Below are 23,488 nucleotides of genomic sequence, written 5' to 3'. Positions count from 1 at the left end.
GTCCCAGTTAGCATTCTCATGAATGGCAGCCTTGAAAAGCTTGTCATTTTGCCTATAAAAGGGAGATTGATTCCCCTAGAATGTTCAATTCATTGATTATTTGAGTGAACCTAGAGTTCATCTCAGTTATTGATTTGCTCGACTTTATTTTAAATTTTCTGTATTGGTCTATCAATAAACTTATTCTAGAGTTCTTGACTCTAGTGATCCATTCATGTGTGACCTCAAGTTTTTCCCATATTTTCTTAGCGACCTTACATACAGAGACCCGGTTAAACTCATTTGGTCCTAAGGCATACAATAATAAGTTAGATGGCATTGGAGTTAATTCTGAGTTGCTCCTTCTCTTCCCTAATCAACTCATTGCATTCCAATGTGACAAGGTCGTTATTTTCTAATTTTTGTGCTTCAAATGGCTCATTCTTTGTCACATGTCATATATTCCAATCCATGGATTAGAGGAAAAAATTTATTCTTACCTTCCAATAGCAATAGTTTACATCGTTGAATAGAGGGGTACGATTGGTTGATTGTCCTTTGGAAATGAGCAATTTATCTTGAGATGTCATTTGGATGAATGTTCAAAATCAAGTAGGTTTTGATTTCAAATGCGCTTAGGCTTGCTTCCATAATAATTATGGCTTTATAAGACTTCTTTTTGTGAGAGTTATGTAAGACTCTTCCATATTTGCTCTTCAACACTGTCTCTCAAGCTGGAGTTTATAAATTTTAGCTAGCAATGAAAATGATTATTGGCCTTCAATTTTCTTTTGCTGAAAAATATTCTTCATAGATGCAAAAACTTCATCTTTTGTGCACCTCCTTTCTTGAATATTTTGGCCACATAAAAATTACCACAACAAGTAGAATAAAATACTTATTTTTGTACTTCTTCTTCTACTTCCCCCCCTCAAGTTGTCAATGTTTGAAACAAAAACATAATCAACATATTCCAACACTCCCCTGCAAACCAAACCCTCGGGTTAAACCCAGGTCAAATTCCAAATACAAATGCAAATGCAAAGTCCCCACGCCAAACATGCGAACGCGCGGGGATTTGAAGGCGGGAAGTGTGAAACCTGCTCTGATACCATGTAAGACAGCTAGCCAATGTGACCCGAAAAGGTTAACCGATTAAGTGGGACCAAGGACCGATACTTACACCCATCCCGCCAAATGCAAAGTCCCCGCGCCAAACCAAATGGAAATGAACTCACGGGGATTCGAACGCGGGATGGCGTGCCAAATGCAGAGTACCAAACCATCCGCACCCAATAGGTTAACTGTTTAAGGTGTGGAAGACCATGTCATAACATAGATCACCAACATATTCCAACAACCTTGAATCCAGCAATCTGTTAGGTGCACTCTGGAATTTGAATCTAGTGACCTAGGTTCGTCTCCTAGTAGGACCTCCATGACAACGGCTAGTCAATACACCCAACAGACCGATCTGTTAGGTGCGAAAAGCTATCGCCTGCAAGAATGGACGAAACCACTCTGACACCCACCCCGCCCATTCTTGACCTCCTCTCACAGGATTCGAATGCAGGACATGACGTGCCCAGCTCTGAGACCATGACAGCGGCTAGCCAATACAGCCAATAGACTGATCTATTAGGTGCGAAAGGCTACCGCCTACAAGAGTGGACAGAACCACTCTGACAAACATTATAGATAATCAGCATAAGAGAGAGGGAAGGGACCAAATGTGAGGTGAAGGAGAGAGAAGAGGAACGAGAGGAAGAAGAGTGAGATAAGAGAGGAGAGACTTTGAAGTTGAGAGAGGGTTTGAGTGAGAGAGAGGAATGAGGATTAGGTTAAGTGATGTCCTAATCCTCTCCCGTATTGTATTTATATTAATGAGAGGAATTATAATTATATTTTTACCCTTTACCCTAAGAAGGGGGAGAAAGGGATAAAAAATAAGGGAAAATTATATCGTGCCACTATATTTTGATTTTTAACTTCCAACACTCCCTCAAGTTGGGGGAAAGAAAACATCATAGATACCCAACTTGTTGTATATAGTGGTATGAATCTTGGATGTAAATGGTTTCATGAAAATGTCTACCACCTGACCTTGAGATGAAACATGTCTGAGAGATAAGATACCAACTTGAAATTTCTCCCATATAAAATGGCAATCTACCTCAATATGTTTTGTTATCTTGTTAAAGACCGGATTTGAAGCAATATGAATGGCTACCTGGTTGTCACAATATAAGTCCATAGGGGCTTCTTCATAGAACCTCAATTTAGTAAGAAGAGATATGATCCATAGAAGCTCACTGACTACGTGGGCCATAGCTTTATATTCTGCTTCTGCACTGGATCTAGCAATAACATTCTGCTTGTTGCTTGTCCTTGTAACTAGGTTACCTCCAACTAAGGAACAATACCCATAAGTAGACTTCCTATCATCAGGTGATCCAACCCAATATGCATCCAAAAAACCTTCAATGTTGAAGTGACCATGATTTTTATAGAGAAGACCCTTCCCCGGAGCTCCTTTTATGTACCTCAGTATCCTCTCCAAAGCTCGCCAATGGGTAAATTGTTGTTTATGCATATACTGACTAACCACACTTACTGCATATGATATATCAGGTCTAGTCATTGTAAGGTAAATAAGCTTTCCCACAAGTCTCTGATATTTTTGTGTTCCCACAAGCTTTCCCACATGAGTATCCGTTGGTCGACATTTCATCATCCATGTGTCCTTAAGTAGATCAAGAACATATTTCCTTTGAGATAACATGATCCCATGATTTGATTGGAAGACCTCAATACCCAAGAAATATTTCAGAAGTCCAAGATCCTTCATATTAAATTCTTTACATATCTTCTCTTTAACTTCTTTTATACTATTTGCATCACTGCCTATTAAAACAATATCATATAAAAACGCAAAGTTATTTGTTGGCTCTGGAGAAGATGTTGATGTGGGAAAGTACCAAAGGTTGGTAACGATGTTGATTTATCTGACTGTGAGTAGACCAAATATCTACTTTGTTGTTAGTGTTGTCAATCAATACATGCATAAATCTCAAATTTCTCATTGGCAGGCATTGGAAAGGATCCTCGGATATTTGAAAAAGGTTCTAGGTCAAAGGTTCTTATATAAGTTCCATGGTCAGCTTGATATTGAAAGCTTTACTGATGCAGACGGTTGGATCTCTAGAGGATAGAAAGTCCTCCTCAGGGTATTGTACATTAGTTGGAGGCAACCTTATCACATGGAAGAGTAAAAAATAAAATGTAGTTGCAAGATCCAGTGTTGAAACAGAATATAGGGCTATGGCACATGTGGTAAACGAGCTTCTATGGATTAAATCCCTTATGGTAGAGTTGGGATTTTACAAAGGTAGCCCTATGGAACTCTACTGTCTTAATCAAGTTATAATTCATATTGCCTCCAATCCAGTCTTTCATGAAAGAACAAAGTATATCGAAGTTGACTATCACTTTGTTAGAGAGAAATTGCTAGTAAGTACTATATGTCTCAAACATGTCTCATCTCAAAGGCAAGTTGTTGATATAATCACAAAACCGGTTAGCTCAAAGGTTCTCTCCACTATATGCACCAAGCTAGGAATCTACGATGTCTTCTCACCGCCAGATTGAGGGTGAATGTTAGAAGATATGAGTAAGCTAGGGTGGCATTGATGTAATAAGTCTATGATCTTTTGTCTTTTATTCACACCTATTAAGGTGAAGGGTATTCATGTAATTCTTATAACTTGATACCTATAAATAAAGCTTAAGGGGGAGGATTAGGAATTCATGCTCACAACTCTAATCCTCTTCCCAATTTTGCTCTCTCGTTCCTTTGTTCTTCTCTCCTTCACAACTCTCTTCCCCATATCCTCCCCTCCCCCCCCCCCCCCCCCTCTCTCTCTTTCTCTCTCTTCACTTCCTCCTCTTCCAAAACACTCTCAACGTATTCTAATGGAATCCTGAGACACGACAACTTGGAAGGGGATGCTAGAAGATGACTCCAACGACATGACAAGGCTAGTCTGCTCCTCACCTAGCAAGATAGTACAATCCCAATGTGTTAGCTTTGTACCAACTCCATATCAAGATTTTGATTCTCTCCTAGCCAAGCTTCAACAGGCCGGCTCAGTTAGGGACTACCAAGCTGATTTTGAATGAATTGCCAAAAGAGTCCAATGGCTAGAACTCATACAAGCAAGAAGTTTTATTGGAGTCCTTAAACCTAAGTCGGCTGCTAAAGTAAGATTTTTTCACCCAAAGACCCTTATTGAAGCAATTTACCATGCTCTGGTTCAAGAGGAAAAAATTTCCCTTACCAAGTTCCTTCCTAGAAGACCTTCTATTCAGCCACTACAATCTTCTACTCCAACTACAACAAGCATAACTGCCCTACCCGAGTGTCGTTCTCCATGAAAACCCTTGTTGTTCCTGGTCATTGTTGCAAAAGCTTCAGATGTATATCCCAAAGGTGGAGAACTCTACTTTGCACGTCTTTACTCTAATTATCAACCTTCATAATAAGGTTGCTCTTCAAAGGGGGGTGGGGGTGGAATGTTATAATCTACAATATTGTCATAGAAGAGGAGCTAGAAGGATCACTAAGGTATTTTTTGTATTTAATAGGGTAGAATAGGAATAATCATTACCAATTGGGCACCAATTTGGAGGAAGCAAGGGGGCACCATTTTAGGGGTAGTTTGGTATTTTTATTTGAAAAGGTCAAGGTCAAAAGTGTCTTTCTTAATTAGGACTCTAAGTTCCCTTTTTATGTAAGTTATTTAGTTAAAAAGTCCTTGAGTGTTAGAGTCCTAGTGTAGTTCTTGATTAAGTCATAATTGAACCAGGAGTTTCTATTTTGCATGTAATTGAATTCTGTAAATAGAAGAGGCTAGGCTAACATAATTATGCTTAAAGCCTGATTTAAATTTATGTTTTTCTCTCTCTCTCTCCTCTAAAATTCGTGCTCCTCTCTCCCTCTCTCCTTTTCTTCTCTCGTCTCTTCTCTCTTCTCTTCCTTAAACCAAAGGCTCTTCTCTTCTTCTCCTTCTTCCATCTTTTTTAATTTTCTTGATTTTGAAGTTTAGGATTCCACTAACATAACCTATGAAGACCTCTGAGTAAGAAAGAGGAGAGAAAATGAGAAAGAAAGTGAATTGTGAAGGAGGAAGAAAGGTGAGAAGAGAAGTGGAAAGTTGAGAGGCTCGAGAGTGAGTGGAAAGGGTCAAAAGAGTAGGTTTTTGAAATGAAAACCTAATCCCCTCTCCTTGCTTTATATTATAACTTTAAGGTGCATAATTACACAAATACTCCTTATTACAAGTTCTGGAATTAAGGATGATTCATAAAAATTATAATGATACCACTCTTTTGGTCGTCTTCCAACACTCTCCCTCAATCTAGTACAAAAAACACAAACTCCTATCGTGGAACATGTAATGCCCAGTGACCTAGATGCAACAGCCTTTGTGAATATATAACAAACTAACTTTGAGATGAAACATACTCAATGCATTAGACACCAACTTGTTATCTTTGACAAAGTGACAATCAATCTGATGTATTTTGTCATTTCATGAAAGACTAGGTTGGTGGCAATATGAATGACAATGTGATTATCACAATGGAGTTTCATTGGAGTGTCTTTGTTGAATCCAAGTTCTGAGAGAAGGGATTTAATCCATACCATTTCACTAATTGCATGTGTTATGGCTCTATATTCTGCTTCTACACTGGATCGAGCAACTACATTTTGCTTCTTTCTCTTTTAAGTTACTAAGTTGCCTCCAACCAATGCACAATAACCTAAGGTAGATTTATTGTCATTTGAAGAACCAGCCCAATCAGTATTAACAAAATTGTCAATTTCAACATGACCATGGCATTTGTATAGAAGACCTTGTCCCAGAGATTTCTTCAAGTACCAGAGGGTTGTTCCAGGGCTTGTCAGTGAGAGTTTTGAGGTTGGTTACAATAAGATATATTAGTTTTCCTACCAACCTTTGGAATTTTCCCACATCTATATACTCTCTAGAACCAGAACATAATTTTACGTTAGTATCCATAGGAGTGTCTGTAGGATGACACCCCCAATATTCTTATTTCACTAAGTCAATCAAGTACATATTTCTTGTATGACAAAACAATGCCATACCTAGCAACACTTCAATCCCAAGGAAGTAATTGTGGAGTCCCAAGTGTTTTGTCTTAAATTTTTTTTACACAATCCTTCTTTCACTTGGTTGAAGCTTTCTAAATCACTCCCTACCACATTAAGATCATTTTTATACTTAGCTAGTTGAACTACTTCCTAGTTAATATTTTTCACAAATACTGGGTGATCCATCATACATCTTTTAAAACCAAACTAGAGCATTACTCTACTAAATATATCAAACCATGCTCTCGGTGATTGTTTCAACACATACAAAGATTTTTGTAATTTGCACAACACGTCCCCCTCAACCACAAACCCATGTGCTTGATCCATATAAACCTCTTCTCTAATATCTCCATGAAGAGTTGCATTTTTCACATCAAGTTGGTGTAAGGACCACTTAAAATTTGCAGCAAGAGAGAGAGAAGAATTTGTACTAAATTTAATTTTGCCACAAGGGAGAATTTCTCATCATAATCAATCCTATAAAATTATGTATAACCTTTAGCTACCTGTCACAATGGTCTCATATGGATTATGTTTAGCCATGATCATCCACTTACATCCCACTGTTATTTTGTGTAGTGGTACTGTCACCAAATTCCATGTTTGATTTTCATAAAGTGCTGCTATTTCTTCTTCAATATCTAATATCCTTCCTAGATGCTAAAGGACCTCCAAATAGGACTAAGGAAGAGGGGGTAGAAGAAAGATAAGTAAGAAAGGCATGACAACTAGATGATAATCACTGAAATGACATTATATTAGACATTGGGTGAGATATGGAAGGTTAAGTGCAAGACCGAGGTTCTTTTCTAAGAACAGTAGGTTGAGTATCATAGGGATGACCAAATATAATCGGAGAAGAACGAACAGAACTAACCTCAAGCAAATTTTTAAACTCAAAATGAGGGTTTTTAGGCAACTATGCAAAAGAATTGATGTCTATACTTACACTGAATTGGTCTTCCAATGGCACCATAGGCTTTGAAAAACCTAATAGAAGAGGAGAAACCCAAGTGGAGCACCACCAGCTTGGAAAACTCTCTTCCAATAGCTCTATTTTGTTGTAGAGTGTAATCACATGATATCTGATGAATAATGTCGTTCTCATTGTAAAATCTCCAAACATATACCCATGGCGTTGAGAGAACGAAGGATTTTCAGTTTAGAGCTGAATCGAATAAATACCATGGCACAAAATATATAAATATAAGTAAAGACTTCATACTTATCTTCATAAAAAATAACCATGGCTCTATAGTATAGTCGTCAAAAAAATATGATAAAATACCTAGACCAGAAAATATTTGAAACATTCATTGGTCTCCCTATATCAAAGTGTACCAAAGAAAGAGAAGTAACACCCTTATTTTCAGAGCGAGAAGAAAAAGTACTTGTATGATGCTTACTCAAGTGGCACACTTAAGAGGATAACTCAGATATGTTTTTAAAAGATGCAATAGTGACTATATGTAGTATAATGAAGGATGTCCCAATTTTTTATGCAACTATAGAATTTTTTCTTGTCAACTTTTTGTGATAGTGGATGTTGGGTTGTATAAGAAATAAAGACATCCTTGCTCATGGCCTCTACCAATCACCTGCTTGGTCTGTAGATCCTAGAAAATACAATGATTTGGATAAAAAGTTATGAAACAATTAAACTTCTTGGTTATTTGATTGATATAGTAAACTCAAAAGAAATTTAGGAATAAAAAGAAATTTATCTAATTGAAAAAGGTGTAGGGGAAGTAGATATCATACCTTATACCTTGGTTTGAGAACTATCTGCTATAGACACAAATCTATCTTTGGTACAAGGAGATAATGATTTTAAGAGACCAATATTACCAGTCAAATTTTTGGAGGCCCCAAAATCAATTATTGAAGGAGATGAAGACGGAGAAGTTATAAAAAACATACATGTGATAGTAGTTGTAGCAATGGCAGAAGTGGATGTTGTGTTGGTGGTGGAATGAAACATAAATTTAAGTTTTTGAAGAATTTCAAAATCCCCACCAGTTAATACCTTTTTTCTTTTAGAGGATTCAACACTCTCTTCAATTTTAGCTATAGTGATATTGGAAGCTCGATTAGAAGTAGCCCATTCTAGCTTTCCATGTAATATCCAATATGTCTCAACTAGATGATGAGGTGACCCGCAATAGGTACTAATCCAAATCTAGCTCTTTGTTGTCTAGAACGAGTGTCCACTAGTTCGACTATCTCTTTCATTGTGATCCTATAATTTCATCCACGACTTCTGTTGTTCGTGTTTCCTCCTTTACTCTAGGTGTACATGGCTTAGGATGTATGTCTATGGCTGAAGTTGTGGAGTCTAGTGTTAGGATATGAAGCATTGTAGCGCATATATCATCAACGAGGGTACAACAACAAGAATTAAGAATTTGAGTTTTATCCACTTTAAGGTATGGTTTTAGATTTCTAAGGCAATGGCAGCCACTAGTGTTTCTCTTTATTTCTCTTGAACTGCAATGTCAGTAGAGTATGGTTGTGCAAATGTCTATTTATGCATAAGTCCACTAGATCTAACAAAATATTCATGCAAAAATTCTTCCCTTGTTTGGTATTATACATAGTCTAAAAAACATCATAAAACTTTTCTAAACTATTAGCACTGAAGTAAAGAACATGTGTCCCAAATAATTTTTGTTGTTTTAAGGTGAACTACATTATTTGACACTTTTTTCGTACTATTTAATAACCAACCAATGAAAAGAGCGTCTTCATTGACCAATTTCTTATATATAACATCTTCTTCATCAACAAGAGGAGGTGGCTTGATTAGGTGATCAAATAGGTCTCAGGTAATAAGGAACCACCTCACAGATTGAGACCAACTTATGTAAATTGATAATCTTTTTAGTGGAATAGTAGTAATCTTAAGCAATTCTCTTTTACTCAATATTTGTGAAAACATTTCTTCAACAATGGGTGACAACCTTGAGTGATAATAAATTGGGTGGACCCAAAATATGCACCAACCAACAAAAGGTCAACAAATACTTCAAGAAGGTTGAAGTTTCAATTCAACAGAAACCAATGAAAATCCAACAAACACTTCAAAAATTCTAGTTTAAATTCAACTAAACATTACCACTTGATAACTGCTGAAGAGCAAATATGGAGGTGTCTTACATGACTCTCATAGTAAGAAGTCTCATAGAGCTATAATTAATATGGTGGAGTCTTGTAGGAGTCTCATAGGAGGAGGTCTTACGGAAGAGTCTCAGTTAAAAGGTATTTTAGTTATGTTAGTCTTCTAATTATGATCAGTTGTTCAATTATTTTAGCACTTATCTTTTAGTGTTTAACTTTTGGTGTAACTGGGATAAGAGTATTGTACTCAAATTACAACAAGTTAGTGAAGTATTTCTCTTTTCTAGAAATTCAACATGGTATCAGAGTGGGTTCTATAAGTTGACTTGGTCAACCCATAGAGATAATGTGATCATTTTATGATCTATCATTTGTAGTAGTTTAGGTTCATATTCTATCTCTTTTCCTTCTTTTTGTCCCAATATCCATTATTTTCTGGGCATTTTTACCTCCATAGTGAGCTTTTCATATTTTAAATTATATATTTAAGGAAATATCTTCGAGTCTACTTTCCAACACAAGATGAATTTTGGTCATCTGAGTTTTCTATAAAGAGAAATCAATACTTGAAGCGGCAAAGGTCAAATTGTAAGAGAGGTGAAGCATCAATAGAAAGCTTCAACTTTTGAGTCATTTTATACTATCATTAATGAGACTTTATATGGAAAATTATATATAAAAAAAATATATAAGTCTATTTTTTCACATATCCAACCAGTTCTCAATCTAACTTTTTTGAGGGAGATATCGATCTCAAGAGAGTCAATGGTTACTGGCCAAAGAAGAAAAAGTACTACTTTCAACCAAATTAAAGAGTCCAAAATATATTAGAATTTTTTTCTCAAAATAAGCATATTTTATAAATAAAATTATACTTGGATGAAAGGTACCAAATTCTAGTTTCATGAGGAGAAAAAATCATATTAATCTGATCTATATTTAAGGAAATATTCACTTTGAAGCCACCAAAGGTCGAGCTACAAAATTAATAAAATCAAAAGGTCCTAAAGGATTCGAGGACAAATATTTTTATGTAAAATTAGGTATCAATTTAAATATATTTGAGTTTAGTTTATTTAGAAATAGACCATTTATAATTCTGAGCTATATTTTTGGAGATATCGATATTAGAAGTACCAAAGGTCAGTTCTACAGAAAATCTCTCTACAACACCCAACCCCCCCCTCCCCCATTTTCTCTCCTATTATCTCTCCATGCATTGACGTGAATTGAGTTTCTTTTCAAATAAAATTCGCGTTTTTTAGCCAAATTTCTCTTCTAATTAGAGAGTTTCGGTTAGACTTAATCACTCCTTGATGTGCTCATTCAAGGTATGCAATATCTTGCTTCGATGTAGTTTTCAAGTTTTGCATTTTGGTTACTTGGTTGTGTATCTTCAACATAGTTAACTCTGAAAAATTATGGTCAACCCAAAAAGTTTTACTTGGTCAAATTTATTAATTTCTACGGTTGTAGTCTCCCATAGTTCTTCAACAAAAAAAAGTCTTGTTCTAGATTCGTTGGGAAGTATGAGTGTTCTAATTAAAGTTGTTTTCCTCTAGTATTTTTTTAGTTTATCTTTTTATGTTTTTATCACTTCAAAGCAATTCCTAGATCAGCTACCTAAAAAGTATAGGAGTGTGCCCAACATCTCGCTTGAGTCAAGTCTTTTATTCTTCACCCAAGAGGTGATTTGTGTTTGAGCTACTCTTAAAAAGTGAGTAGTCTCTTTGTTGTGTCCAAAAGTTGGGTTATTTTTTCGCCTTTAAAATTGATTGGAGTGTGTTTCAGACTGACCGTTTTAACTGGTGTATGGAGCTTTGTCGTATAGTGTTATGGTCCTGGGTTATGTACCTATGTCTTTTGCTCATAACAGGCTGGTCTTTTGGGTAGTATTGGCTAGGCGCTTAAATTTGGTATCAGAGCGGGCTCCCACGACGTGTGTTCGAATCCCGAAGGGGGCGACTGTGGAGGGGGCAACCTAATGGAGGGGGCGACCTCGCGAAGGGGGCGACCAGAGTGGGTTGTCACAGAATACTCAGAGGGGGCGACCTGAGTGGGTCATCGCTAGAGTGGGTTGTCGCTAGAGTGGGCCACCGCAAGTGGGCCGCCATGGACGTCGGCTCGCGAATATGGGGTGTGATGTTATGGTCCTGGGTTAAGCACCTATGTCTTCCGCTCTTAACAGGCCGGTCTTTTGGGTAGTATTGGCTAGGTGCTTAACATATGGTTAGGAATGATTTTCTTCTCCCACATTGTGTTTTGTCTAAGCTGAGTCTCTATGTCCTTTTTATCCCTAGCTTGATGGGAAGAAATAGAAGAAGAAGTAAAAGAAAAAAGTATTTTGTTCCACATGTTATGGTAATTTTTATATGACCAAAATATTTAAGAAAGGGGGAGCACAAAAGGTGAAGTTTTTGTATATGTGAAGAATTTTTTTAAGCAAAATAAAATTGAAGACAAAAAATCCTTTTCATTGCAAGCAAAACTTATAAACTCCGGTTTGAGGGGGAGTGTTGAAGAAAAGATATGGAAGAGTCTTACAGAAGAGTCTCAATTAAAGGTGTTTTAGTTATGTTAGTTTTCTATTTATGTTTTGTATTCAATTATTATAGGACTTACCTTTTAGTGCTTAACTTTGGGTGTAACTAGGATAAGGGTAGTTTAGGTGTAATTAGATTCTACTTGTTTCCTCTATTATAAATAGAGACTCATTGTACTCAAATTACATCAAGTTGGTGAAATATTTATCTTTTCCAAAAATTCAATAATAACATACGAGTAATTTCTATAATAAGAGGATTAAAGTTGTGTTCTAAAACAAGAAGGACACAATATTAATCTTGATGCTCCAATTGATTGAACTCGAGAGTAGCTCCAAGCTTAAATACCATGATGGTTCAAGTTCTTCCAAGTCTCAAAACACAAGGGTATTAAACAAGATTTTCAAAAAATAAAAAAATAAATCCTTGAAGTCTTTCCTCTGATTTAAGAACAATAAACACGTTAGATTGAAGGAACGACTAACAATAGTTCAATATGTGTTGTTGTTGTTCTCTTACATGGTTTTGTAGGTTTAGAAGCTAGATATGAGCAATAGGTCAAGATTAATCACAAGAAGGATGGAGTAGGAACCTTCCTGAGTCTAGCATCTTCATGTTAGAAGTAGCATTGATATACTTGGGCTTCTTGGGGCTCTCAGGTTGTGAAAGGAGAAGAAAAATCCACTCTAGTGCACTATGACAACTTGCATGCATGGGTAGATGATATAGTTTCGATTTTCATGAAATTTTATGAGACATGTAATTGACAGAAGTGTCACACATGCCTATTGTCTGTTCTAGACTCTAGAAATTAAAATAAACAAGAAAACAAGTTGAATAACTTCTTTGATTTGAACCATTACAACAACTCATCAATGACTTGTCTGATGCAACCCTTTAGATAAATCAAGCAAAAAAAAAAAAAACCTCCTCTTTGATGTATGTTGAATCTTAGAATTCCATTAACATACCATTTGAGGACCTTTGAGTAAAAGGGAAGAGAGAAAAACGGAAAGATAGTGAGTTGTGTAGGAGGAAGAAAGGCGAGAGACGAGGGGTGGAAGGTTGAGAGGCTCAAGAGTGAGAGGAAATAAGGACTAAATCATAAAGCAAATTACAATGATATCACTCTTCTCCCTTGTCATCCAACACTAAGTTCTTAACCCTCCTTATTGTCTCTCTCTTCTCTCTTATCCTCTCACGAGACTATCCTCTCTCTCCCCCAATCTCTCATTTTCTCTCTTCTTACTCCTTCTTCCCTATAATTATCCTTACCTTTATTTTTAAATTATTGATTATAACATTTGTGATGAATAACAAATACAAAGAGCTTATTTCTCGCGAGAGTGTGACATATATGGACCATTGGCATGAGGAACAATTTGCTAAGTGGTTCAAAAACAAGGTTAGTCATTTGTATTGTTGTCAGGTTATAAAATGTGAATAATAGTTATTCAATCCATTATCTCTATGATCTTATTGAAGATAATGAACTCGATTATTATAGGGTGGTGACCAATATAATAGAGCATGCCACTTGCACAAAGATTTCATTTATGTGCTCAAACGTAAATGGTTTGATGGAAGTAAGCAAAAGAATAATAACATCAAGTCAGATGATTGCTTCACTAGTATCAACAGGTCTTGCACATGGTGCAATAATTATTCTTTTGCATTGGTATGTCAAATGGAGCAAGTTTTCTATAGAGATGATCTAAAACATGGTACTCCATGGCATGCCATTCAAAAGGTGGTTAACCAAAAAAGTATGTGATGTTCTAGAGCAGTAAGATACAACCGTAGAAGGGATGAAGGCATACCGATTTGAAAATACAGAAATAGAGCAACTAAGATGATCATATCTAAAATTATTTAATAAATAAATTTTTTTTTAAAAGGATTGAACTAAATCTTGAAAAACAAGGGTGTTAATTTTACTCAGTTACCTATTTTTCTTATTATTTATTAAATAGAATGAAAAAGAAATAAAAATTATGTAGAATAAAAAAAAACAAAGTTCTTACCCAATTACGAATTTTGGGTGTTAAATGGAATAGAATAGAATAGAATCGGATACTGGTAATTCCTATACCCACTTATCGATTACGATTATATATAAGAGTTATTCAGTAAATTTTTATTTGAGTAAATTTAAGTTTTAGATCAAATATCACTCAAACATTTTCCAATGATTTTTGAATATATTTTAAATTTTTTTGTATATATTAAAATGATATTGTTCTTGCGCTTTTGTATAGATAGTAAAATGATTTTTATCCATTTTAGTTATTTTATTAATTTACCTCTTTATATGTTGTTGGAAGATGAACACAAACTCACCCGACCAAGGAAGACCCACATATCCAAGTGTGTTGGAAGATGGGCACACTAGACCCATAAGATATGAACTCACCACGATCACGTGAGGTGGCACCATGAGTCTTATATAATAAGAAGTCTTACAAAGCCAAAATAATTATGTAAACAGGTCTCATAGTCTCACTTTACAAATGTTTTAATTATGTTAGTATTATAATTAGGACAAAGATCGTTTAATATTATGTTTCTATCCGTAACTCTGTTTCTATCCGTTTGACATGAATTGCATCCGTTCTGTCCGAGACTCGCGATTGGTTGACGTCCGGCGCGCGCCGGCCATGCCTCTAGATTTTCGGCCTACGAGATTTGATGAGTTCATAAAAGCCATGTGGATGGTCCAGATGAGTTCACACAAAGCGTAACAGGATCTCCGTTGCACAGCCCTTCTCAGTTTAAAACTCCTAGTATTATTCTACACTTCTAAAGTCTACCCCTAACTCTGGGGTTTCGAAACACCAATGTTCGTTTCTTACGGTTAATCTTCTTGTCTTGAGGTTCTTTTATACTTCTATTTAATGCGGATTTGTTTGGTTTCGTATTGTCTCTGCGAGCGTAGATTGATTAAGGTTTTGGAGGGGTTTTGATACCGATGTCTTAATTTGTTTTTCATTTCCAGATCTGATAGCAAACCAAAGTTTTTGGTCGTAATCCATGGCTCTGGTGAGTTTTCTTCATCAATACTGTCTGCTTCTTTGGGAATTTGTTGTAGTTATGACATTCTGGAGTTCCAGTTGTTTGCTAGGTCTAGTGTGCATTTTGGGCAGCTTTCACATTTATGCGGTGTATCGGTTCTCAGTTTTCATTTTGCAGTCTGCATCATGTTGATCTGATATGTTTTTATCGGCGGAGTTCTTTTAGCATATTCGTTCTGTTCTGTTTTGTTCATCTTAGAAACTAATCTACTTGCGCAGAAGCTGCTGGTTTGTTTTTTGAGGTGTAACGGTCCTGCGGATGCATGTTAGGTTTTAAGTATGTTCCACAGACTTACACTGTTATGCTGTTGTGGTAACTGGTGCGTTTTGTAGATTTTGCATGCGGGAAGTAAAAACAAAAATGCACCCAAGGTTCTCATTGCTGCGGAGTACACGGGGGTGAAAGTTGAAATGGCAAAAGATTTTGAGATGGGTGTCTCAAATAAAACTCCCGAATTTCTTAAGATGAACCCCATTGGGAAGGTTAACCCTAGCTTGGAGAATTGTTTGGCTTGAAATTCGTTTAGTTTTTTGTGGAGTACTTATTGTTTAAGTGCTGTTTACTTTGCAGGTTCCCGTACTTGAAACACCTGATGGTCCAGTTTTTGAAAGTAATGCTATTACACGATATGGTAATAAGTCATTTTCAGATACTTATTGCCATTTGAATGCATGCTCTTGTTTCTGCCATTTACTAAAGATTATGTTGCATCTACCATAGTTGCTCGAATGAAAGATGATACTCCCCTTAATGGTTAGTCCCTTATCGAATATCTAAGTTTTCTTCTTTATGTGGAAAATTTACTTTTTCAGTTTGTTTATTTATTTATTTATTTATTTATTTTTCAGTTTGTTTATATTATTGGTTTGTATTCTACCTTCAATAAATGCACCAGGTCCGTTACACTCACAGGCCCATATTGAGCAATGGATTGATTTTTCAACAACTGAGATTGATGAAAATATTTTGAAGTGGATTAGGCCACGTTTTGGAATAGGACCATACCTCCCCCCGGTAAGTAAGATGTCCAGGAGCATTTTCTTCATTTATTTTCTGTGCTTTTCTCCAAATTTAGAATTTAGGTGATACTTGGCGACGATATTTTTGTCTCTAATTTCATTGTAAGGTGGAGGAGGAAGCTGTTACTGCTCTAAAACGAGCCATGACTGCTTTGAACACACATCTTGCTGCAAACACTTACTTGGTGGGCCACTCAGTGACACTTGCTGACATTGTCATGACATGCAACTTTAATTTTGGCTTCCGTATGATCTTAACAAAGAGCTTCACCTCCACATTTCCTCATGTTGAGAGATATTTCTGGACCATGGTTAATCAGCCAAATTTCCGTAAGATTTTGGGGGAGGTGAAGCAGGTAGAATCTGTCCCACCTGTACAGTCTGCAAAGAAGCAGGTGCCTCCTAAAGAATCTGCAAAGCCAAAGCCCAAGAATGAGGCAAAGAAAGAAGCCAAGAAGGAACCTGCCAAACCTCAAGTGGAGGAGCGTGCAGAGGAAGAAGAGGCACCCAAACCAAAGCCAAAAAATCCTCTTGATTTGTTGCCCCCGAGTAAGATGATCTTGGATGATTGGAAGAGGCTCTACTCAAACACTAAGACCAACTTCCGTGAAGTTGCAATTAATGGTACTATGATTCGATTTTTGTTGGACTCTTGAAATGAACAGAGTATCCTTGTTGATGATTTGCAAAACTACCTCTTTCTCTTTTGTTACATTTCATGGATTAGAAAAACAAACTGAAATTAACATCGTATGGGAGAGGAAGAAACAAACATGTGGGACTTCTCTTGTGTGATTGTCTGATCCAATAACTTGGAATCATTTACTTTTAATTTTCTTTAGAATGGCAAGAGAAGTTTGAACTGAAAAAACTGTGATTTGAGACTATTTAAGTGTGATTTTGCAACTAAAAGAAATGGTGAGCTCTGCGTGGCTCTGCGTTTTCAGCTTTATGCTAATTTGTTTATCTGTGTTTCAGGATTCTGGGACATGTATGATCCTGAAGGGTACTCTCTTTGGTTCTGTGACTATAAGTACAATGATGAGAATAGTGTCTCCTTTGTCACCTTGAACAAGGTGAGCGGGTTCCTGCAGAGAATGGATTTGGCTCGCAAATATGCATTTGGAAAGATGTTGGTGATTGGTGGTGAGCCGCCATTCAAGGTGAAAGGACTATGGCTCTTCCGTGGACAAGAGATTCCACAATTTGTTCTTGATGAGTGTTATGATATGGAGCTCTACAAGTGGAAGAAGGTGGACATTTCAGATGAGACTGAGAGGGAGCGAGTCAATGCTATGATCGAAGACCAAGAGCCCTTTGAGGGGGAGAGTCTGTTGGACGCAAAGTGTTTCAAGTGATCAACACTCTTCACAACTAGAGGCATATTGTGAGGTACTGATATTAACTTTTTTCACCTTTTGTTTGGTTTGTGTACCATATAATGTGAGTTTCACAAAAAAGACCTAATAAAATGATAATTGATTTTAATATGTTTGGAGCAATCATGTAATATGAGGTCGACAATGAGAGCCAGGGTGCTACAATTATTATAAGCATAAGAGTTTGGCCAAAACAACTCAGTATGAAATTAACAAGTATGAGATTGACACATCTGGGTAGATTTATTGTAAAATCCTTGAACTACATGTTTTTTGAAACATAAAAACGTTTATTGGAAACATTGAAACAATGATATTGTTTATTGTCATAGCCATTATTGAATGACCTTGGGAGAAAATTTAACCTTATAATGAGACCCAATATGTACATAGGCAATAGACCTAAACACCCGAAGATAGTGATAACCAGCAACTCTCCATATAATAATTCATATAGGGAAACAATTGTTTATGGAATAGAAAATTGTACTATTAAGCCTCAATTCTTAGATTTTTAAGAATGCTGCTACTAAACAACAAGGCCAAACCCCATTTCAATAATAAGGTGGTGCTTACATTCAACAATCCCATTTTGTTCAAGGGTATATGATGATGAATGTTCTCATTACATAAATAGGATCGAAGTTTAGTGGATAGTTATTCCCACTGCCATCAGTTTATAAGATACTAATGTGTGCATTAAAGAATTTTTCCACATGCGTTTGAAATTGTTTGAAGATGAAAAACTTCAGGTTTATGTTGATGGAAATAAATCCAAGTGAAAAGTGAATAATTGTCAACAAATGTAATGAAGAAATGTGATTGAGACATAGATTGAACAGGGGCAAGGCTCCATATCTATGTAGATTATTTGTAAAATCCATGAACTATGTATATCTCAATCTATTTCAACGAATTTCAAGAGATAAGAGTTGTTTATGATAATATTATGATTTTTTGCAGGAAAGAAAACAATATGCATGTTGTTGCATCATATGGAATTTTAGAATATTTAAAATTATGTTTCCTTGTTCTGAAATGAAATATTGCTTATCTTTTTGAAAAGTAAGACCATGCTAATACTTTTAACAGAAATTAAGGAATACCAAAGCTTTTTGACCAGTGACAGACCTTTTCATGACCCCACGACCTTCATAGTGGTAGTTGCCGTTAAAGCCTTTAGTTGCATCCGAAAGAAGATTTAGCCATCGTTAAGTTGTATTTATAGATATAAAAAATATTAATATTACAAGAATACCCTTCACCCTAGCAAGAGTGAATAAGAGACATAAATCATAAAGTAATTATACCATTGCCATCTTTATAAGATACTTTTTATCATTATGTCACCACTGTGTTGGCTTGTGGCCCTTCTCCTTAGTCTGTGGTTTTGAACCTATCTTCTATACAGTTAGACGTGTGGGCCGTCCTTGGTTGTGTGGGTTTGGACCTATATTCTAACAAAGAATTTGGATAAATAAAAGATCAAGGCAAAAGAAATTGTTATGTAGAAAGATTTTTTATTATGTAATTAGAATTGTACAGAATTGGCTACTTGTGATGATTGAAGGACCGACTTAACATCATTTATTCTACAATCTAGAAGGTTTGTCCCAACCTTGGCATACTAAAAGAATGTTTTTTAGTCCAAAATCCTAAGATAATAAACATCCAATTAAAAACCTCTGATGTGCAGAAAGGCATTTCGGAGACGACGAAAGTCTTTTCGTCCCGTGCGGTTCAAGGGAGCCCTTGCGCAGAAGCTCTCCCATTCGAAGTTGTTTTGAGGCTGTTTTGTCGGGGACGACGACAACCTTCCAATTAAATCCATTTCCTAACTTAGGCGGATTTAATTGGAAGGAGTGACTCAGACTGGTCCAGACGAACCAAACTCGAAGTCGAATCAACCTAGCGGCTCAGACTCGACCAGACTCGGATCGGACTCGACTCGGACTAGACTTGACTCAGACCGTAGAGATGCATAGCTAAGATAAAGACAAGCTTGCATATTTGAATGACAATCATCCTTAAACAGATGTGGACCAAGGTAACACTTTCCTTAGATCTATTGGAGAGGCTGATTGCAATGCGTGGATATTTGATTCTGGAGCAATGGACCATATGATATTTGATGAAAATGATTTTTATCAGACCTCTCCTCAGTGAACTAGCATTTTCAATGCTAATAGTGTTATTTCTTCGGTAACTGGAGTGGGAACGGTGATGTTGTCACCATCTCAACTATTATCAAATACAATACTTGTGTTTACTCTTTCTCACAAGTTATTATCCGTAAGTCAAGTGAGCAAAGAATTGAATTGTATTGTGATTGTGTATCCTGCATTGTCTTATTCAGGATGTTCTCACTAAGGAGTTCATTGGGTGTGGTACTAAGAAAGAGAGACTCTATTATATCGAAGATTTCGGTATGGGCCGAGCATATCACATGCACCACTCGAATGCTCTCAAAGTGGAACAAATTTGGTTGTGGCATCGTCGGTTAGGTCAACTTCATTTGGTTATTTGAAACATGTGTTTCCAAATTTATTTTTGGATTTGTCAATTGGACTTTAATTGTGAAACTTGCATTCTAGCTAAAAATCATTGGGTCCATTATCCTTTGAGTTTGAATAAGAGTGAGGTCCCTTTTACTTTGATTCACTCTGATGTGTGGGGTCCTTCCCCTAAAAATACTCTGTTTGGTTTTCACTGGTTTGTGGTATTTGTTGATGATTGCACTCGAATGACTTGGGTTTATTTTTTGAAACATAAGGATGAGGTTTTCCAGTTTTTTCAATATTTTCATAAAATGATTCAAACCCAATTCTCCGCTAGGATTCAAAATCTTTGATCTGATAATGGTGGAGATTATGTGAATCAATAGTTTCGTGATTATTTCCAACATCATGGATTGATTCATGAAACCTCATACTCCTAAACTCCTTAGCAAAATGGTATTGCGGAGAGAAAAAATTGCCACATCCTTGAAACGGCTCGAGCTCTTTTACATGGAACTCATGTGCTTTGCCACCATTGGACTGGTGTTGTTGCTACGGCAGTAACTGCATGCCTTCCAAAGTGCTTGAGTTCAAAACTCCACTACAGGTCTTGTCAACCTATGTTTAATTTCCTATGGTGTTGATGCTTCCAACTTGAATTTTTGGTTGCATTGTGTTTGTTAATCTCCAAAAAAAACAATGCGCAAAACTTAATCCTTGTACTATTTGGTCTCTTTTTGGGATATGCAGTACATAAAAAATGGTATCGATGCTACGATCCAACTACTCGGCACACATATGTGTCTATGGATGTCATGTTCTTGGAATCTGATCCTTTCCTCTTTAGGTCCAGTCCAGGTCTGAGCTGTTGGGTTGATTCAATTTAAAGCCTGGTTCGTTTCGATTTCAAGTCTAGAGAATACTCAGATCAAGTTCCAACAGACAAAGGAAGATACCAGAGGTTGGTTGGAAAACTTATTTATCTCTCTCATACACGACCTGACATCGCCTATGCAGTAAGTATAGTAAGCCAATTCATGCATTGTCCGAGTGAAGATTATATGAATGTTGTGAATCAAATTCTTTGATTCCTAAAGTTCTCCCCTAGGAAAGGACTCATGTTCTCAAGAAACCATCAATTAAGAGGTGAAGGTTATACAAATGCTGACTAGGCAAAAAATATTTTAGATAGAAGATCTACCTCAAGTTATTTTACGTTTGTTGAAGGGGATCTCGTTTTCATGGAGAAGTAAGAAACAAAAGGTAGTAGCACTATCAAGTGCTGAAGCTGAGTTTCATGGGATGGCTAAGGGTCTGTGTGAGCTTCTCTGGTTTCAGAGATAATTAACCGAAATTGGCTTTGGCTCAAACTATGAGATGAACTTGATATTTCACATAATCCAGTTCAACATGATCGGACTAAACATGTGGAAGTAGATCGACACTTTACCAAACAAAACCTTGAGTCCAAGATAATTCAATTTCCATTTGTTAAATCTGAAGACCAATTGACAGACATACTTACAAAAGCAGTATGCAGTAAGAACTTCTATAACTTACTTGGCAAGTTGGGCATCGGAGATATATACGCACCAACTTGAGGGGGACTGTTGGCGTGAGTCATATTCCGAGGAATCAGAGGAGGAAATCCTCTGAGTTATCCTTCGAGAAATCAGAGAAGGAAATCATCTTTTGATTTATCGTCTGAGATTACAGGAGGAAATCCTTTGATGTTGATATTGTTAATTAACTTGTATAAATACCCTTGTAAACTGAAAAAAAGGATATATCGAATGAATATAAGAGTTTTTTGGAGGAAAAAATTGACATTCAAGGCCTTAAGACTTCGTCACCCTAGGACACCATCACCCATTAGGACCCACTTAGCCTAGGACCCTATTAGGACTCATTGGATATTTTGGTAGATTTATTCTTGGCAGATTCAAGGAAAGATAACACTAGAACAGGCAGCAAAATAGCAAGATATGCAGGATACGAAATTTGTAGCAGCTCAGCATTTCCAGAAATTAATCGACAGAGTCGCTTGATTGAATACGCAACGACATCAATTATGATTATAATTGTAATCAAGGAGTTTAAAATAGCAGCCCGAAAACACGCACATCGATTCTATTTTCAGAATGATATACCAGATGTAGAGTAATGCTCGAGATATAGTTGCAGAATAATAAGATGCCAAACCAGACGAAGATGTTTGGCAAATCAACTCAGAATAGAAATACAGACAGTAGTAAGCTCGTGATGTAATGGAAAGGCCAGCGAAGAACCATCTCAGTATGCGAATTAGAAATAAAACAATTGAGAGATTATGATCAGCAATGCAACAATGCTCGGGATGACAGTTTAAATTCAAGATACCGATAAGTTTCTAGAAATAAATAAGTCATTGTAGTCCCAAAGCAGAAATCATCGAGCAACAGAAAACAAAAGTAATTTGAAACCTGAAAATCACCGCTATGATACAATGTTGATTTTCAGGATTCCATAGATGATAACTTTAGGAAAAAGAGAGAAGGAAGAAGGAAAAAGACAGAAGAGAAAGAGAGGATAGAAATATGGTACACGATCTAAAGAGAGGATAGGATATTAGGGTTTTGGACTTATCCAAACCTTCTCCCATAAGATATATTTATAGGTATTAAAACTATTAATATTATATGTATACCTTTCATTCTAATAAGAATAAAGAAGAGACAGAAAATTTAAACTAATTACAATAGTATTATCCTAATTACATCATATATTCCAATAAGTGGCAAAAAATGGTAAACAACAAACAATAGTGAACGATGAGGAAAGGCTCGACGAAGAACTCGGCAAAATTTCCGAGAGAAGGAAGTGAAGGGCAGAGAGAAGAAAAAAAATAAAATCACTCAATCTCCAGGCCGAATGAGGGAGCGAGATCGGTAGAGACAAGGCAAAGTGCTTGCTTTGATACCATGTAAATCAGGGAAGTGTATTTTTTTGTGTTGATTTCTATTGAATGAACATGTAATTTAAACAAGAGTTTTATAATCTATAATCACGATTCTCGCGATTTTATACAATCCATTTACAATGGTTTTGATTTCAACAGTGATTTTTTCAACACATGACAGACAGATTTTCTGCGGAAATCAGTGGTGTACCACTCGTTCCGTTTATCATCCTCTCTTTGTCCTGCTTAATCTGCTTCATTCGATAACTGATCTTATATCTCGTACAAAAAAAATAGAATAATATCAACTGATCTTTTATCTTCAATTATTTGTTTGCGCGGAAGGGAAGAAGAAGTCATTGTGCATCCGTGGAATCGCTTAAACTTGATTCTCACTTTTTCTTGACGCCTCCTCTCACGACCCCTTGCTTCTAGGAGTCAACTCAGCCTTAACCATCAATCTGTTCATAACGGTGCAGTAGCCTTTAGTTTTTCTTTTGCATGTAACTTTCAAATATCATCTTTTAGATAGGATCAACTTTGTCATTTAAGTTCAATCGGATTTGGTTGTTGCTTGTAATATGTCATATCATATTTTCTTATACGAAATAATTTTTTTGATAAGAGGTAGGGACATAGTGATGGTCATAAGCCAAGTCTGACTAGGTTATTAGAGGTGGAGTTGTGTGAGATGGAACTAGAAGTTGAGCAAGAGTAGGCGATGTGCTTGAAGCTTTGTAAAGTAAAAAATTATCTATAAAT

At 36.3% G+C, this 23,488-nt stretch overlaps 1 protein-coding gene across 9 annotated transcripts; it reads left to right on the top strand.

The window, feature by feature from the left end:
• Positions 1-14,512: 14,512 nt before the first annotated feature.
• On the top strand, positions 14,513-23,210 carry LOC137945809 (elongation factor 1-gamma-like). Of its 9 annotated transcripts, XR_011111023.1 has the most exons (10): positions 14,513-14,693; positions 14,816-14,859; positions 15,225-15,374; positions 15,463-15,523; positions 15,613-15,645; positions 15,788-15,906; positions 16,019-16,535; positions 16,890-17,303; positions 18,987-19,337; positions 19,647-19,958. XR_011111023.1 is itself a non-coding variant. In XM_068791846.1 (9 exons), the coding sequence occupies exons 2-8, from the start codon at positions 14,851-14,853 to the stop codon at positions 17,267-17,269; spliced, it is 1,269 nt and encodes a 422-aa protein (XP_068647947.1). In that variant the 5' UTR covers positions 14,513-14,693; positions 14,816-14,850; the 3' UTR covers positions 17,270-17,303; positions 23,072-23,210. The 9 variants fall into 9 exon arrangements, 8 of the variants coding, with proteins under 8 accessions (XP_068647947.1, XP_068647948.1, XP_068647946.1 ...); XM_068791846.1 differs by lacking the exons at positions 18,987-19,337; positions 19,647-19,958 and adding an exon at positions 23,072-23,210; XM_068791847.1 differs by lacking the exon at positions 18,987-19,337 and having other exon boundaries at positions 19,647-19,953.
• Positions 23,211-23,488: the final 278 nt, after the last annotated feature.

Source organism: Aristolochia californica, unplaced genomic scaffold, assembly GCF_029961685.1.
Source record: "Aristolochia californica isolate CCGP_79_NKW_82.1479 unplaced genomic scaffold, dmAriCali1.0.hap1 SCAF_12, whole genome shotgun sequence".
Classification (NCBI taxonomy): domain Eukaryota; kingdom Viridiplantae; phylum Streptophyta; class Magnoliopsida; order Piperales; family Aristolochiaceae; genus Aristolochia; species Aristolochia californica.
This window is presented reverse-complemented; position numbering and strand designations above follow the sequence as displayed.